Source organism: Coffea arabica, chromosome 2e (assembly GCF_036785885.1).
Source record: "Coffea arabica cultivar ET-39 chromosome 2e, Coffea Arabica ET-39 HiFi, whole genome shotgun sequence".
Taxonomy (NCBI): domain Eukaryota; kingdom Viridiplantae; phylum Streptophyta; class Magnoliopsida; order Gentianales; family Rubiaceae; genus Coffea; species Coffea arabica.
In genome coordinates, this window is record NC_092313.1 from 31,428,207 (window position 1) to 31,443,466 (window position 15,260).

The following is a 15,260-nucleotide window of genomic DNA, read 5'->3' on the forward strand; positions in this document are numbered from 1 at the left end:
TACGAAATATGAATATTAATACATAACTTACAGCATATTTATAAATTTCCACTTTTCCTTATTCCCTTCTTCCAAATTTTCCCAAAAATACCACATATTTCATTTGTGTACTGTAGATTTCGTTTGATTATTGTGGTAAAATTACACTTGGTCGCTGAATGATCAAAGCAATGACGTTGTTGCCAGTATCCACTTTTCTGTCTTATAAACGGCCAAATGAGATTTCTCGTAGTTCTGAGAACGATTGAATGTGTATTTAAGTCAACAAAGAAAATAAATCAAGCCCACAAATGGAAATATGAAACAGCAGACTAACAATCTCTGGAATTTAGTCACCATGTTGAAACAGAAACAGAGGAGTCTAATGTATTTTACTTCTGCTCCATTGATTCTAGTACTAATGGTGCTAATGTTGTTGCAGTCTCTGGCTGTAATGGTAGTAGCCAGAGTGGAGAATTATACAAGATCAGACTTCCCAGCTGACTTTGTTTTTGGCGCTGGCACTGCCTCATATCAAGTCAATACTCTGATTACTCTCTGTGTTTCATTTTCTTGTACATGATTAAATATAGTAACATGAACTCAGTAAATTTATGATCATATAATACGTATATATAGGTAGAGGGAGCAGCTCTTGATGATGGAAGGACTCCTAGCATTTGGGATACCTATACCCATGCCAATAAAGGTATGTTTGTTTTGAGAAAATTTTATTTTTTGTGCTCTAATTTTTATCATCTATGTATGTAAAACTTTTACTCTTGAATAAAATGATCAGGTCTATCTAATGGAGCCACAGGAGACATAGCATGTGACCACTATCACAAATACAAGGTAGATATATCTTTCCTGCCTTTTAGGTTTCAGGCATACTGATGCAATTGCAACTTCAGTAGCCAAACTTAGTTTAACTAATGTGCCAAATTCGGGTCTTCACTAGAGACAGTAAATGGTTATCACATCCCAAAATGAATTTTGTGTGAGGGAGATTAAAAGATCAAAAGGTTTAGAAACTCTGAATGATTTGTATTATTCCTAATGTATTATTGATCACCTATGAAAGTGATTTTAGCAGTAGATTGTAAGGGTAGAAGCTTTAAGACACTCAAATTTTCCAACTACCACCAGAAGTAACGCTTAAGCAGAGATAGTGGGATAGAATTGGCTACTAGATATATGCCAATAGTAACTGCAACTAGTACAAGAAAATGGATCAAATTTTTATCTCTCAATGTCCCTTCTCCCTACAAAACTGAATAAGGAATCTAAAGTAGTTCTCGCCTTTATGACTTGGTCGGTGAGCTGGTCTTCTACCTTCTATTTCAAGCAGATGCAGCATCTGAATCTCAACTTTGTATACAGTTACAACTGAAAACCAATAACTATAATCTTTAGGCAATTCTAATAGTTCCTTTATTGATAAGCGACCCGAAAGTTACCGGCAGCATAGCTGGTCATTGCATCAGAAGAACATGCACCCAAACAAAAAACTTATTAAGAAAACCAAAACAACCTGCTGCAACTATCATCACTGCTTATCAGACTGAATGTTCAAAGATGCAGGCCATTCCAGATTCCATCCAGAGGTACCCGTAAACATTCTGCTCTAGTATTGAATTCTGCTCCAGTGTCCTGCTGCTTGAATGCATTTGTTGGCTGAGAGATAGTACATTCTGAGATACCTGGATCTCAGTAGCCTGCTACTCGAATCTTCTTACAATTAGCACAAAGATTGCGGATAGCAAGTGGCGAAATCATGTATTTTGTTTAATATTAAGATCTTAGTTCGTCGTCGTGGGTCGCAGTCGTGTCACGGAATATCGGTTGGATACAGGGTGATACGCACGTTATAACATACTAAAATTTCTAAAAAATCTGAAAAAATTACTAAAAATAAAAAATACCATAAAAGGCGGAATCTAAAAAAAATATCCGAGTTGACTATGATATTTTGGCCAATTGTATGTATCGCAGATTCGAATCAGTCAATATCGGTCAAGTCAAAGCAAATCGTTGTGGATATTAAATTATCCACAATTCGGTGATCGGTATTGTACCGGTCCCTCTGTTCCGGTTATGACTCGGCCGAGTTTGTGTGAAGATACATGATTTCGCCACGATGAAATCTTAATGCAGTTCACTCTAGGAAATTTATCTGTTTCAGGATGATGTCCAGCGCATGGTTGAAACAGGTTTGGAGGCTTACAGATTCTCTATTTCCTGGTCAAGACTTATCCCTAGTATGTTTAATTCTACTGTACTACCTTTGCAATACTACTGCATATTTTGTTTCTTTCTTCTCATACTCTGTTTTGTCTTTTCTCTTTTCAGATGGAAGAGGCCATGTCAACCCCAAGGGATTAGAATATTACAACAATCTCATTAATGAACTCCTCATGCATGGTAGGTTTATTCTGTTTGATAAGTAAGCACTTAATGAACAACCTGTTTGTGTGAACTGTTCCATAAATGGGATGATATTGACAAATCTTTGTCTTACAAGAGCACGGACATAAACTTCCCCTATGCTGTTGACATTCTATCTGAGTTTATTTTCATTTTAACGGTTTTTATGTTTTGACATCATTACTGTCGGATGACACACAGGAATTCAACCACATGTCACGCTGGTTCACCTTGATAATCCTCAAGCTCTTGAAGATGAATATGGGGGGTGGCTTAGTCGGAAAATGGTGTAAGCATTTGATTTTTGTCATTTTGATCGAGCTCTGTTTCGTATATGGTTTGCATGGTGAACTATATGCGCATATTATGTGATTAAATCTTAACAGTTATTACTTGTGTTCAGGAGAGACTTTACTGCCTATGCGGATCTGTGCTTCAAGGAGTTTGGGGACAGGGTTCTGCACTGGACTACTATAAACGAGGCCAATGTATTTGCCATAGGTGGTTATGATAATGGACTTGCTCCCCCAGGACGTTGCTCTCCGCCATTTGGACTGACGTGTACCGAGGGTGATTCTTCAACTGAACCATATATTGCTGGTCACAACATGTTGCTGGCACATTCGTCTGTTGTGAAACTATACTACGCAAAGTATAAGGTAGTACTATGATATAGCATTTCATATTTTTCTCACATAATCTAGTGTTTTACTACCTAGTTCTACTTCAATGGTGGGCACTTGATTTTTGTCACATTGATCTTAGTAAGCTTTTGGTTCTTGAAAAATTCTAAGTGCAACCATATACATCTCTGCATGCACAGAGGAGAACTACTATGGTACTATTAGTTAGTTGTGCTAACTGGAAGTGCTTGAGATGATTGTACAGAGTTAGATGATAATTCATTTCCCATTTATAGAGATAGGGATGGAAACGTGCTAGTTCTTTCCAACCCGGTACTGATGCTCTGAGCCACTGGCTTTTTAACTACTAGTATCTAGAGTTGCACTTGCACCTGGAATTTGCTTTTGTAGTTTAATTGTTCGACATTTACATCATCTAGCATATTACAAGTATCTTCAATTACATATATCCTACCAAAGAGTGGCTATTACGAGTCTTTTGTGCTACATTCTGACTCTTGTGTAGCCAGTTGCGTTGGAAGGGCTTGTTTCTAAACATATTTGTCACCAATTTTGGATTCAATTCTGGAAATAACAATTTGCTTTAAGCTGGAAATTGGAATGACAATATTCTGTCTGTTTCCATAAGTCTCGTAGAAAAAATGCCTAGTCGCTAGTCGCAACTCACAAGTGCTGTGAGGACTTGGTGGAACTGCAAGAAAGGAGAATAAGTTTGGATAGAGATCAAATACTCTATAGTTTACCATTAGGGATTAGTAAAAAGGGTAGCTTAATAGGCCTGGGAATGGATAGGCAATCCTATTGGTGAGCCCCTAGCTGCCACCCCTACTAACATATAGGGTATGATGCAGCCTGACCAAAAATTTCCAATCTTGCATCAGCCAAAAATAGGATTGGAGTTATAAGATTGACATTGATGCATCTCTTTAAAGTTCTGATGGTGGTCTTTTGTTGATCTTCATATCTGGGAAAACATGATGGGAAGCAAGTCATACAACAGAAATTTATGTCTGTGTGCAGGCCATTCAACGTGGTTTTGTGGGACTAAACCTCTATGCTCCTTGGTTTTCTCCATATAGCAAAGCTGTAGCAGATGTAATTGCAACAAAAAGAGCCATCGATTATTATATTGGTTGGTGAGTTTCTTCACTATGCATTTCGTCATCCCTGGCAAGCAGCAAGATAACTTCTTTCCTTTGCTACTTAAAGCAAAAAGATAAGCTCATTTTATGGTTTATCCACAATTCGACTGCAGGTTTCTCCATCCATTGGTGTTTGGAGACTATCCTGACATTATAAAGAAGAATGCTGGCAAGAGGATTCCAACACTCACTCCGCGTGAATCTAAGCTAATCAAGGGCTCCATTGACTTTATAGGGCTGAATCATTATTTCATATTCTATGTCAAGGACAATCCCAGCAACCTTAGTAGGAACATCAGGGACATAACTGCCGATATGGCAGTAAGCATCTTCTGTATGTGATCGTTTTTTCGCAAGCTTGAATTACTTTTTTCTTACTGAATTTCATTTTGCCTAGTGAATCAAGTACCTGTACCCCTTTTGAAAAGCCTTTTTTAGTTCCTCTGTTTGTGAGTTCTTTGAGAACTTGTCCACAGCTTTAGTTTCATTTTACTGTCCTTAATGCTTCTCTTTTGTCAAGGTCTCTATCTCTCTGATGACGTTTATCGCTCTATATTGTTGTTGAATTGAACTAATTGCTTTATATGTTTTGGTTTCTTTAGTAGAGCCAGAAGATGCAACAACGGATCAGGTTGGCATGAGGAATTGAATTCCATGATTTTCTGTTCATCATTTTTGGTCCCTGTTATTAACCATCTTATTTGGCACAGGATGAAGTTGAATCATCCAGTCTTTTTGCAATTCTGGAGTATCTCAAGAAAGTTTATGCCAATCCACCTATTTATATCCAAGAGAATGGTTCTCTCTCTCTCTCTCTCTCTCATGCACGTGCACGCACACACACAAAAAAACACATTTGCCTCTGCTACCTCACCAAGGATGTGCAATTGCTAGAAATCTGCCGACCTAATCAAACCTCCTGTGTATATATTGCTTGAGAACTTTCATTTCCTTTTGAATGGTTCCCCATTCTGGAATGTGTATGCTTGGTTGCAACTCTCTAAGGTTCAGCCACCAAAAATGCAAGTGTGGTATTTTGACTTTGAAGCTCGGGATGCTCTTTTACTGGCGCATTTTCTTTTCCTTGCTATTGGAGTCTGCATTAATTTGTATCTGTCACCTGATCAAATTATGATCTAAAGATGTTTGAACATATATAGCTCATAGTTTAACGTCTTAGAATCTCTTTGGAGACTGATTGACTGGTTTTAATAGGTAAAGGAATGGAGCGTAATGGAACACTAATTGACACACCGAGGGTGAAATATGTGCATTCATATATCGGAGCCTTGCTCGACGCTATAAAGTAAGCATGTGCTGATATGTACTTTTGAGTGTTTTTTGCACGTTCTGTCTAATGCCTTACGATTTACTGCATAAATTACAATTTTACTGGTTAACATTCCTGACCTGTTCTGGTCTTTCCTCTTGCAATGTCGGAAGAAACGGATCCAACACAAAAGGCTACTTCCTGTGGTCTTTCTTAGATGGTTTGGAGTTACTTGGTGGCTACCAGACAGGTTATGGCCTGTACTACGTGGACTTGGATGACAAGCAGTTGAGGAGATACCCAAAGCTCTCTGCACATTGGTACTCCAATTTCCTCAAAGGAAGAAGCATCAGGCCTGATGAGATTATTGTAGATGGAAATGAAGCCTTTGTTTCTTCGATGTCAGAAGCCTCTGACCACTGAAACAAATCTTTTGTGCTTATAACTGCTCAAATTCTGCATAATAGAATTTCTGGTGCAATGGATTCCACCATAGGGTGCACGAATCTGTTCAATTACACCATTAAATCTTCTATGAATCAAAGAAAGAAGCATAGTTATAGTAGCTAAATTGAGATAATCTGCTGGAGCTACTCTTGTTGACAAGACATTCAGCAGTCATAGAATATGACGGGAAAATGCAAAATTTGTAGCGCTCAACTGAGTGGATATGTTGTATTCAGGTAAAACCACAAACTAGATTGCACAGATAGTTGATTCTCTTGGCAATTGGTAGTGGAAGTTTGTATTTTCCCTGGATTGTTATGGATTTTATACTTTGCTGTAACTTTCTTTTAAGACATGTTAACCTTTAACGCAATGCCTGACATCCCAAAAGGGGCACAAAAAAAAAAAAAAAAGGTATCAAGCTTGTTTAAGCCAATGAATTAAATGGTACCATCCTTGTTCAGCCAAAACATTTTGGAATGATTTTGATCAACTCTTACAAATGCACAATTAATTGGAAATATCCCTCCATGGGTCCAGATAGAAGTGCAGTTATGAGAAAGTTCTTGTTGTTTTGATGAAATTGAAATTACCCCTTTTGTTTATTTCTGAAGACCCTGAAGTTTTAGGCCATGTGATATAAAGTTACATGTCGAAACTTCAACAAGTCAATGACAAACGATCCCCCTTTGGGGTTAATTATTATGGCCTTCAATTTATCAGCAAGAGTTCAACCAATCATAGGTTGCTTCATTGGGATGCAAGAATGAGTCTTTTGTAGATGTGAATCAAATGTCAAGTGCTTCTGAATCTTGTTACCTTTTCTTGCAGGAGGATTTTCGAGAGCTCTAGTTTCTTTATTTGATTGCATGTGTACAATTCAATTAGTTAGACTGTGCAGTTTATGATATGTACAATTAATTTTTCATTAATATTCTTATAATTTACAGTGATTCTTACAGATCCTCTAATACGTAGTACCGTACATGCCATTTACAATTGACATGATCAAAATTCACAAGATGATATGGAGGCTTGCTGGTTTAAACGAATAGCACATATATTATCACTTTGTCTCATATGCCCAATTCAACAATCAAGTCGTTTGATCAATGATTGGCTTGCCCCCACGCAATCTTTTTCTCCGTCTACTTATTGTGAAATGACTTCGTAACTAAAGACTACTTGTCCAACTGCAATTGTGCATTTCAAAGAGATAATTTGACCATCCAATTCCTAATTGCTACAAGGGGTCATTCATATACCCCCAACTCCCTTTGATTTAATCAGGAATTCAATAGGTGTTCCATTCGAGTTTACCTAAAAAATTATTGAGTGGAGAATTGGTTAGATCCCACATGAAACGGATTAAACTAAAACTCTAAAAAAAACTTTAAGAACTTGAGTTTTATTTTTTTTTTCTTTTTGACTATTTTATTTCTTTTTTTAGTTTTTGATTTTCTTGATTTTTCCAAATCTCTTCACATATCGATTGGCACTGGACTATGCAAGGCAGTAACGACATTACTCCTTCTGTTGCTTGAATGACAGAACAAGCACCCCCTAGTTCTACATAGTAGTATGACAGGAATGATGTTAGATCTAGGGCTCAAGCCCTCATGGTATCAGTATGTCTGGTTTCGATTGGAAAACAAGAAAAGGAACTCTGCTCCCAAGATTAAAGTCGAAATTTTCATGATAAGAACTTTGATTCATATACTTTAAGAATAGTACTTGCAGGTTGAAAAAATCATATACGATAGCCAAGAAGAATTCAGTAGAGAGTTTAATGAAGAAAATGTTAGGTATCCAGACATGGAATAAATTATTAGTGTGAAATCAACAATATAATAATTTAATGAAACACAACATGAATAAGATTTAACATGATTCAATTTAATTACCAAATATATGTCAACTATGAGAAAACCCTTCTTCTATTATGAGTATAACGTCACTCTCGTTCAACAACGCTCTCTCACTTTCTCTGTATGTCTATAGGGCCTCCTTATGTGTATCTTGTAGTATGCCATTACTTTTTTTTTCGATAACATTTATAGTAATTCCCAAAACACATATAGATAGAAAATTTTTTTGGCTAGTAACTACAGAACCGCCAGAAACTACTTATTTGTCACACGAAAAAGTAAGCAATTTACTCAAGAGAAAAACTCAAAACAGTCCACCAAAGAGGCCCATATATAAGTCAATGTCTACATTGATTTAGCAGCTTATTCATTGAAATGACAAAGTGTAAATACTAAGATAAACTAAAAAATGTACACAATGATTACAACATATTAAAACACACCTTTCAATGCGAACCTAATAAAGTGTTTGGATATTGCTATTCTAGAGAAAAAATTTGTTGTTTGGTGCGTACACTTGTTGTATAAAATTATATAGTGTAATTGCCCTGTCAATTATTATAATGATACTAGTGTACCTTTTTTTTAAAAATTCTTATAAACTAATCCACAATTATAAGAACAATATTTCAATAACATTACAGTTAAATCAACATTTAACAACATCACGACTAGTCCACAAATGAAAGCATAAATCACCAGTACATAGGGAGTACAATACCCAAGCCCCTCGGGTTTTGGAGAGGCATATAGAAACATTGGTGGTTGAATGTTGAAAGTTAGAAATATGAGGGATTATTATGCACGGTATTACATATACTAATGTGTTCATGCCAATAAGAAAGTACATGTGCTACTTACTGAACAAATTGTTATTCACTCCATTTATTATCATTTTGCAGAGATTATAGCATTGAAAGAGGTGTTTAGACTTTGAATCTAATGGAGAGATGATTGCAATAAAAAAAAATGGAAATTTATATTTGATTTTCGACATTTGCTTAGTTATGTAAGTACTTCAAGGTGGTTGATTATATATTCGTATTAGGTTGGATCCTTAGTGAACTTGTGAAATGAAATCTCCCGTAGTTGTAAAGAAAATGTTTGACTATGTAGATGAATTGTATTTGATACTTGATGGAATTTAAATCCATTTAGCTTTGTGCCTTGTGGATTAATCACAGGGTACGGTGGTGTTATGTCCCGAGTATGGAGCGTCACAGATTGATTAAACCTGTACAACTATTCAGTTTAGTGTGTGAAAATACTACTTTTTTCATTTGCATACATACTGCATATTTTAATTTGTTTATTGTGGTAGAATTACGTTTGATGGACCGCCGGCTGAATGATCAAAGGAATGACGTTGTTTTCTATGGAAATTTAAGAGCCCTTGCCCACATTACAGTCCTGTAAACAGACAAACAAGATTTCTTGAAATGTGACAATCTTTGGATGTGTATTTAAGTCATCAATGGAAATGAATGAAAGCCATCAATAACATAGAAATAGCAGATAAAAAAGCTCTACAAATTTAGACACCCATGTGGAGACAGAAACATAGGAGTCTTACGCATGCTTCTGCTCCTCTGATTCTAGTACTAGTGGTGCTAACGTTGTTACAATGTCAGGCTATAATGGTGGTAGCCAGAGTGAAGAACTATACAAGATCAGACTTCCCAGCTGACTTTGTTTTTGGCGCTGGCGCTTCTGCATATCAAGTCAGTACTCTCTCTGTTTTCTTTTTCTTGCACATGATTATATACATAACAGTGATATACATATAACAGATTAATAATCATAGACATATACATAGGTAGAGGGGGCAGCTCTTGAAGATGGAAGGACTCCTAGCATTTGGGATACCTTTGTCCATGCCAATAAAGGTGAGTTTTCTTGAAATAAATATTTTTTTGCTCTAGTCTTTTTTTTTTTTCCCACCAGTAAGCTCTACTGTTGAATAAAATTTTCAGGGTTTTTTAATGGAGACACAGGAGACGTAGCATGTGATCAGTATCACAAATACAAGGTACACATTTCTTTCCTGCCTTTTGGCTTTCTGGCATATATTGATGAAATTGCACCATCATTAGCAAATCTTAGCAAAAAGGAATGATTCCCAAATTGGGGTTCACTTTTGCTGGAGACAGTTAATGGTTATTATATATCAAAACAAATTTTATGTAGTGGAGACTGAAAATTTGAAAAGATTCACAACTCCGTAGGACTTGAGGGTGATCACTGCATGTATACGTCCTTGTTGTATTAGTATCTACACTTACTGTACTAAGATCAGCTTCGTTATTGTCTTAGTTTCTACACTCTCTCAAACAATTGGTACTATCAATTGCTAAGATATCTGATCCCCCAAATTGTGAGGCTAATTAAGAGAGGATTAGATATTTGTTTTACCTTCCACGAATTTGATCCTCAATCAGATGATTTTTGTGGTTGTAGATAGTAAATGATCATGCATGAAAGTGATTTGTGTAGTAGTAAACTTTGAGCATAGAAGCTTTAAGTGATTCAATTATTGCAGCTAGCAGCAGATTGTAACAATTAATTCCGAAAAATCAAGATGATTTTATTGTAGATGTTTATAACAAAAGTAATTACTACAAGTATTAGAACATAAATCAAGTTCTTATCTCTCTTATTTTCCCCTCTTCCTACCAAACTGAGGACAGAAATCTAAAACAGTTCTCATCTTTCTGACTTGCTTGGTAAACACTGGTCTTCTGTCTTCAATATTACAATTGCAAACTACTAACTGCAATCTTTAGGCCATTCTATAGTTGTTTTACTGATAATCAGTAAAAAAATAACCAGCAGCATAGCTCCACATTATGTTAGAAAATTATGCAACCAAAAACAAACTTATACAAAAAAATAAACAACCTGCTGCCTCTATCAGCAGCTACTGTTATAACTAGTTATCAGACTAAATATTCACGGCCTCAGGCCTTTCTTGATCCATCCAGCAGTATCTCTAAACATTCTGCCGTACAACTCAATTCTGTAGCCTGCTCTTTGAATATATTTGCTGGTTAAGAGATAGTACATTATTAGATATTTTGACCTCAGTAGCCTGCTAATTGAATCTTCATATAATTAGGATGCGGTTCACTTTAGGAAATTTATCTGTTTCAGGAAGATGTCCAACACATGGTTGACATAGGTTTGGAGGCTTACAGATTCTCTATTTCCTGGTCAAGACTTATTCCTAGTATGTATAGTGCTATTGTATTACCATTAACTTATATAAGACCACTACACATTTTATTTCTTTCTTCTCAAACTTGGTTTTTTTTCTCTCTTTTCAGATGGAAGAGGCCATGTCAACCCCAAAGGCTTAGAATATTACAACAATCTCATCAATGAACTTCTCATGCATGGTAAGTTTTTTTGTTTAATAACTAAGCACTGAATCAAGTCTCTAGTTTACAGTTAAACTTCAGAAATGAGATGATACTGAATCAAATCCCAATCGTACATTTAAACTTCCTGAACACTGTTGAAGATCGATCTATCCAAGTATCATTTCATCTTAATGCGTTTTTGTCTGATTATATTAGCTCTCTGATGATACAAACAGGAATTCAACCACATGTCACGCTCTTTCACTTTGATGCCCCTCAAGTTCTTGAAGATGAATATGGGGGATGGCTCAGTCAAAAAATGGTGTAAGCATTTGATATTTGTCATTTTGATCCATTCACTTTTAAGCTTGTTATATACACGGTATGCATTGTGAAGTACATTTGGTTATTGCATGATTAAATTTAAACCATAATTCGTATTTATACCATCATTCGTTTATGACTTCAGGAAAGACTTTACTGCCTATGCTGATGTATGCTTTAAGGAATTTGGAGACAGGGTTTTGCATTGGACTACCTTAAATGAGGCCAATATGATTGCCATTGCTGGTTATGATACCGGAATTATTCCCCCAGGGCGCTGCTCTCTGCCTTTTGGACTGATGTGTACCGAGGGTAATTCGTCAATTGAGCCATACATTGCTGGTCATAACTTGTTGCTGGCACATTCATCTGTCGTGAAACTATATTACAGAAAGTATAAGGTATTGCTAAAATGTCTTATTTTATAATTTTCTCACGTAATCTGGTGTTTTCTACCTTGATAGTTCTACTACAGTGATTGAAAACTTGATTTATCACAGTGATCTTACTAAACTCTTGGTTTTTCAAAGATTCATGATCCAACCATATACATCTCTGCATCTACTGAGGTGACTCCTACCTAGTAGTCACAGATGGAAGAACTACAAAGTGTTAGTGGTGTTAACTGGAAATGCTCGAGATGATTGCACAAAGTTAGTTGAACCTGTACAAAAAAAGTGTTGCAGCTAGAATTTGCTTTCGTAGTTAAAATTTTTAACATTTACGTTATGCAATGCATTTATTCTACTTCTCATAGTATACCAAGTAGTAGAATCCTTGTCTGGTGGCTGTCTTGAGTAATTTGTGCTACATTCTGAATCTTATCTAGTGATTTGCATTGGAAGAGTTGCGGTTAAAATCATACTTGTGACAAATTTTGGTTTCAATGATGGATATAACGATTTACTTTAAGTTGGAATGCCAATATTCATTTGTCTCGTAGAAAAGAACCTGGTTGCAAGTGCTCCCAGCGCTTGCTTGAACTGGAAGAGAAGAATATTTTGGAATAGAGATCAAGTACTGTACAGGTGGCCATTAGGGATTGGCATGAAGTGTAGCTTAATATATAGCGTGGGAATGGAAAGGCAATCCTATGGGTAAGCCCCCTTTTCCCACTCCTAATGACTTATGGGGTGTGATGCAGCCTGAATTAATGACTTCCCACCTTGAATCTGCTCAGGAAGAACAGCACTATAAGACATTAAATATTTCTCTTTAAAATTCTTATTGGTAGTTCTTTTTATTGATCTTTGCTTCTGGGGAAACATTATGGGAAGTAAGTTAACTAACGAAAATTTGTGTGCTGCGCAGGCCATTCAACATGGTTTTGTGGGACTAAACATCTTTGCTCCTTGGTTTTCTCCATATTCTAATACTACTGAAGATGTATTTGCAACTCAAAGAGCATTTGATTTTTATATTGGTTGGTGAGTAATGAATCTTTGGTAGATAAGTACCTTTGCATTTAATCGTCCCTAACAAATAGCAAGATGCTATCTTGCTTTGCTACCTGAAGCAAAAAGATAAGCATATCTTAAGGTTTATCCACGATTCCTCTGCAGGTTCCTCCATTCATTGGTGTTTGGAGACTATCCTGACATTGTAAAGAAGAATGCTGGCAAGAGGATTCCAGCATTTACTCCCCGCGAATCTAAGCTAATTAAGGGCTCATTTGACTTTATAGCGCTGAATTATTATTTCACATTCTATGTCAGGGACAATCCTGGCAGCCTTACTATGAATATCAGGGACATGACTGCTGATATGGCGCTAAGCATCTTCTGTATGTACTCATTTTTTTTGAGCTTTAATTACTCTTTGCTCATTGAATTTGCTATTGCCTAGTTAATCAACCATCCCTATATTTTTGCTAAGCCATTGTGCCTGTCCTCTGTATGTTAGTTCTACGAGAACTTGTGTACGGACTTAGTTTCATCTTAAGCATCCTTAATGCTTCTCATTTTCCCAAAATCTACAACTCTTTTATGACTTTTGTGGACATATATATTTTGTGTTTGAATTGAACTAATTTCTGTACCTATTTTCGGTTTCTTCAGTTGAGCCAGAAGACGCACCATCGAATCAAGTGGGGTTAAGAATTTAATTTCATGATATTCTGTCCATCATTTTCGATCACTATTATTAACTTTCTTGTTTGGAACAGAATGTACTTGAATCATCCGATCTTTTTCCACTTCTGGAGTATATCAAGAAAGTTTATGCCAATCCACCTATTTATGTCCAAGAAAATGGTTTGCTCTCTCTCTTTCTCTCTCCCTCTTACACATACAAACACATCAATGTACAGATCGAAGCATATTTGCCTCTTTTACTTTGCATGGATACCTGAGACTTCTTTTTGTAGCTGTCCTATTGTCCTGATTCAGCCAAATGCTTAACATGGTGCAGCATCTGGCCTTTTTTGGCCAACAATGAGAAATGGAGCAATTTACTTTAACCAGAAATCTGCCAACTTAATCGAATGCGATGCTTGAGAATTTTTCATTTTCTTTTGGATTATGTTTGCATGGTTGCAACAGCCAAAACTCTAAGGTTCAGCCACCTAACGTGCAGAGCTCTTCTAGACTCCAGTCTGGTTTTTCTTCCCTTGCTGCTTAGCTCTGCTTTAATTTGTAATTCTCATCTGATCAAATTATGATCAGAAGTTTCTTGAACATATGTAGCTCATCTCTCCCTCTCTCTCTCTCTCTCTCTCTAACCACGATCGCAAAAAGTTTTAGAATCTTTTGGGTGATTGGTTTTGATAGGTAAATCAACCAAGCGCAATGGAACACTAATCGACACACCAAGGGTGAAGTATATGCGTTCATGTATTGGGACCTTGCTTGATGCTATAAAGTAAGCATGTGCACATATGTAATATCTACTTGTGTGTTTTTTGCATGTTCTGTCTAAATGTCTAATGCTTTTAGCTTTATGACTTACTGCATAAATGACTCTTTCTTTTTCTCTATTTTTTTTCTTCTTAATGTTCCTGATTTGTTTTGGTGCTTCATCTTGAAATTTCGGAAGAAACGGATCGAACACAAAAGGCTACTTTGTATGGTCTTTCATAGATGGCTTAGAGTTTCTGGGAGGCTATCAGACAGCTTATGGCCTGTACTACGTCGATTTGGATGACAAGCAATTGAGAAGATACCCAAAGCTCTCTGCACATTGGTACTCCAATTTCCTGAAGGGAAGAGGCATCAGGCCAGATGAGATTATTGTAGTTGAAAACAATACCTTTAATCCTTCAACTTCAAAAGCATCTGATCACTAAGTCATAACTTTCGTCATTTTTCTTTTTTCATGCGACTTTATTAGATCAATTTGTGGTTCCTATGATCTCTGTTGAAATTTTGCATAATAGATCTTATGATAATGCACAAACCCCACAACACGATGTTCAAATCTGTTTGAAAACACCATTGAATCTAAGCACAATTTAGTAGCTAATTCCGGTAATCTGCTTGGAGCTGCGTTACTAGAATATGACGGGAAAATGGTTGAATGTTTTACCAAGTGTCAAGTACTAACACTATCTTGGACCCCATTTCGTTGAAGAAGACCTAGTGATTGATTGCGCTGTCTACTGACAGTTGATTTTCTCTGCAATTAACAGTGGAAATGTGCAACTTCCCTTGATCGTCATGGATTTCATACTTTGCTGCAAGCCTGCAACAGATTACCTTTCTTTTTAGTCAGGTTAACTTTTAAAGGCAGTGCCTCAGATCCTCAAAATGATAAAATGGTATATAGCTTGTCTAAGCTACTAAGTCAAATGTTGTCGGGATCCA

At 36.4% G+C, this 15,260-nt stretch overlaps 2 protein-coding genes across 3 annotated transcripts; both read left to right on the top strand.

Annotated features, from left to right (window-relative positions):
• The first annotated feature begins 239 nt into the window (after nt 1-239).
• LOC113728992 (cyanidin 3-O-glucoside 7-O-glucosyltransferase (acyl-glucose)-like) lies at nt 240-6,108 on the top strand. The gene is made up of 13 exons (XM_027253325.2): nt 240-517; nt 619-688; nt 779-834; nt 2,165-2,240; nt 2,332-2,403; nt 2,608-2,695; nt 2,810-3,065; nt 4,071-4,186; nt 4,306-4,526; nt 4,795-4,823; nt 4,903-4,990; nt 5,408-5,498; nt 5,636-6,108. The coding sequence occupies exons 1-13, from the start codon at nt 299-301 to the stop codon at nt 5,883-5,885; spliced, it is 1,632 nt and encodes a 543-aa protein (XP_027109126.2). The 5' UTR covers nt 240-298; the 3' UTR covers nt 5,886-6,108.
• Nucleotides 6,109-9,244: 3,136 nt separating this feature from the next.
• Nucleotides 9,245-14,861, top strand: LOC113728954 (cyanidin 3-O-glucoside 7-O-glucosyltransferase (acyl-glucose)-like). 2 transcript variants are annotated; one of them, XM_072081448.1, is made up of 13 exons: nt 9,245-9,498; nt 9,594-9,663; nt 9,751-9,806; nt 10,928-11,003; nt 11,101-11,172; nt 11,373-11,460; nt 11,606-11,861; nt 12,772-12,887; nt 13,023-13,243; nt 13,518-13,546; nt 13,625-13,712; nt 14,229-14,319; nt 14,494-14,861. In XM_072081448.1, exons 1-13 carry the CDS (start codon nt 9,322-9,324, stop codon nt 14,741-14,743), a joined length of 1,590 nt encoding a protein of 529 aa, XP_071937549.1. In that variant the 5' UTR covers nt 9,245-9,321; the 3' UTR covers nt 14,744-14,861. The 2 variants fall into 2 exon arrangements, with proteins under 2 accessions (XP_071937549.1, XP_071937550.1); XM_072081449.1 differs by having other exon boundaries at nt 9,373-9,498; nt 9,582-9,663.
• The last annotated feature ends 399 nt before the right edge of the window (nt 14,862-15,260 follow it).

Bases quoted from the DNA above. Each gene is read 5' to 3' on its own strand.
- LOC113728992 (XM_027253325.2), top strand. From the start codon at position 299: ATGAAACAGCAGACTAACAATCTCTGGAATTTAGTCACCATGTTGAAA. The intron at 518-618 runs GTCAATACTCTG...ACGTATATATAG, and splicing joins CTGGCACTGCCTCATATCAA to GTAGAGGGAGCAGCTCTTGA. The intron at 689-778 runs GTATGTTTGTTT...TAAAATGATCAG, and splicing joins CTATACCCATGCCAATAAAG to GTCTATCTAATGGAGCCACA.
- LOC113728954 (XM_072081448.1), top strand. From the start codon at position 9,322: ATGTGGAGACAGAAACATAGGAGTCTTACGCATGCTTCTGCTCCTCTG. The intron at 9,807-10,927 runs GTACACATTTCT...TATCTGTTTCAG, and splicing joins ATCAGTATCACAAATACAAG to GAAGATGTCCAACACATGGT. The intron at 11,461-11,605 runs GTAAGCATTTGA...TTATGACTTCAG, and splicing joins TGGCTCAGTCAAAAAATGGT to GAAAGACTTTACTGCCTATG.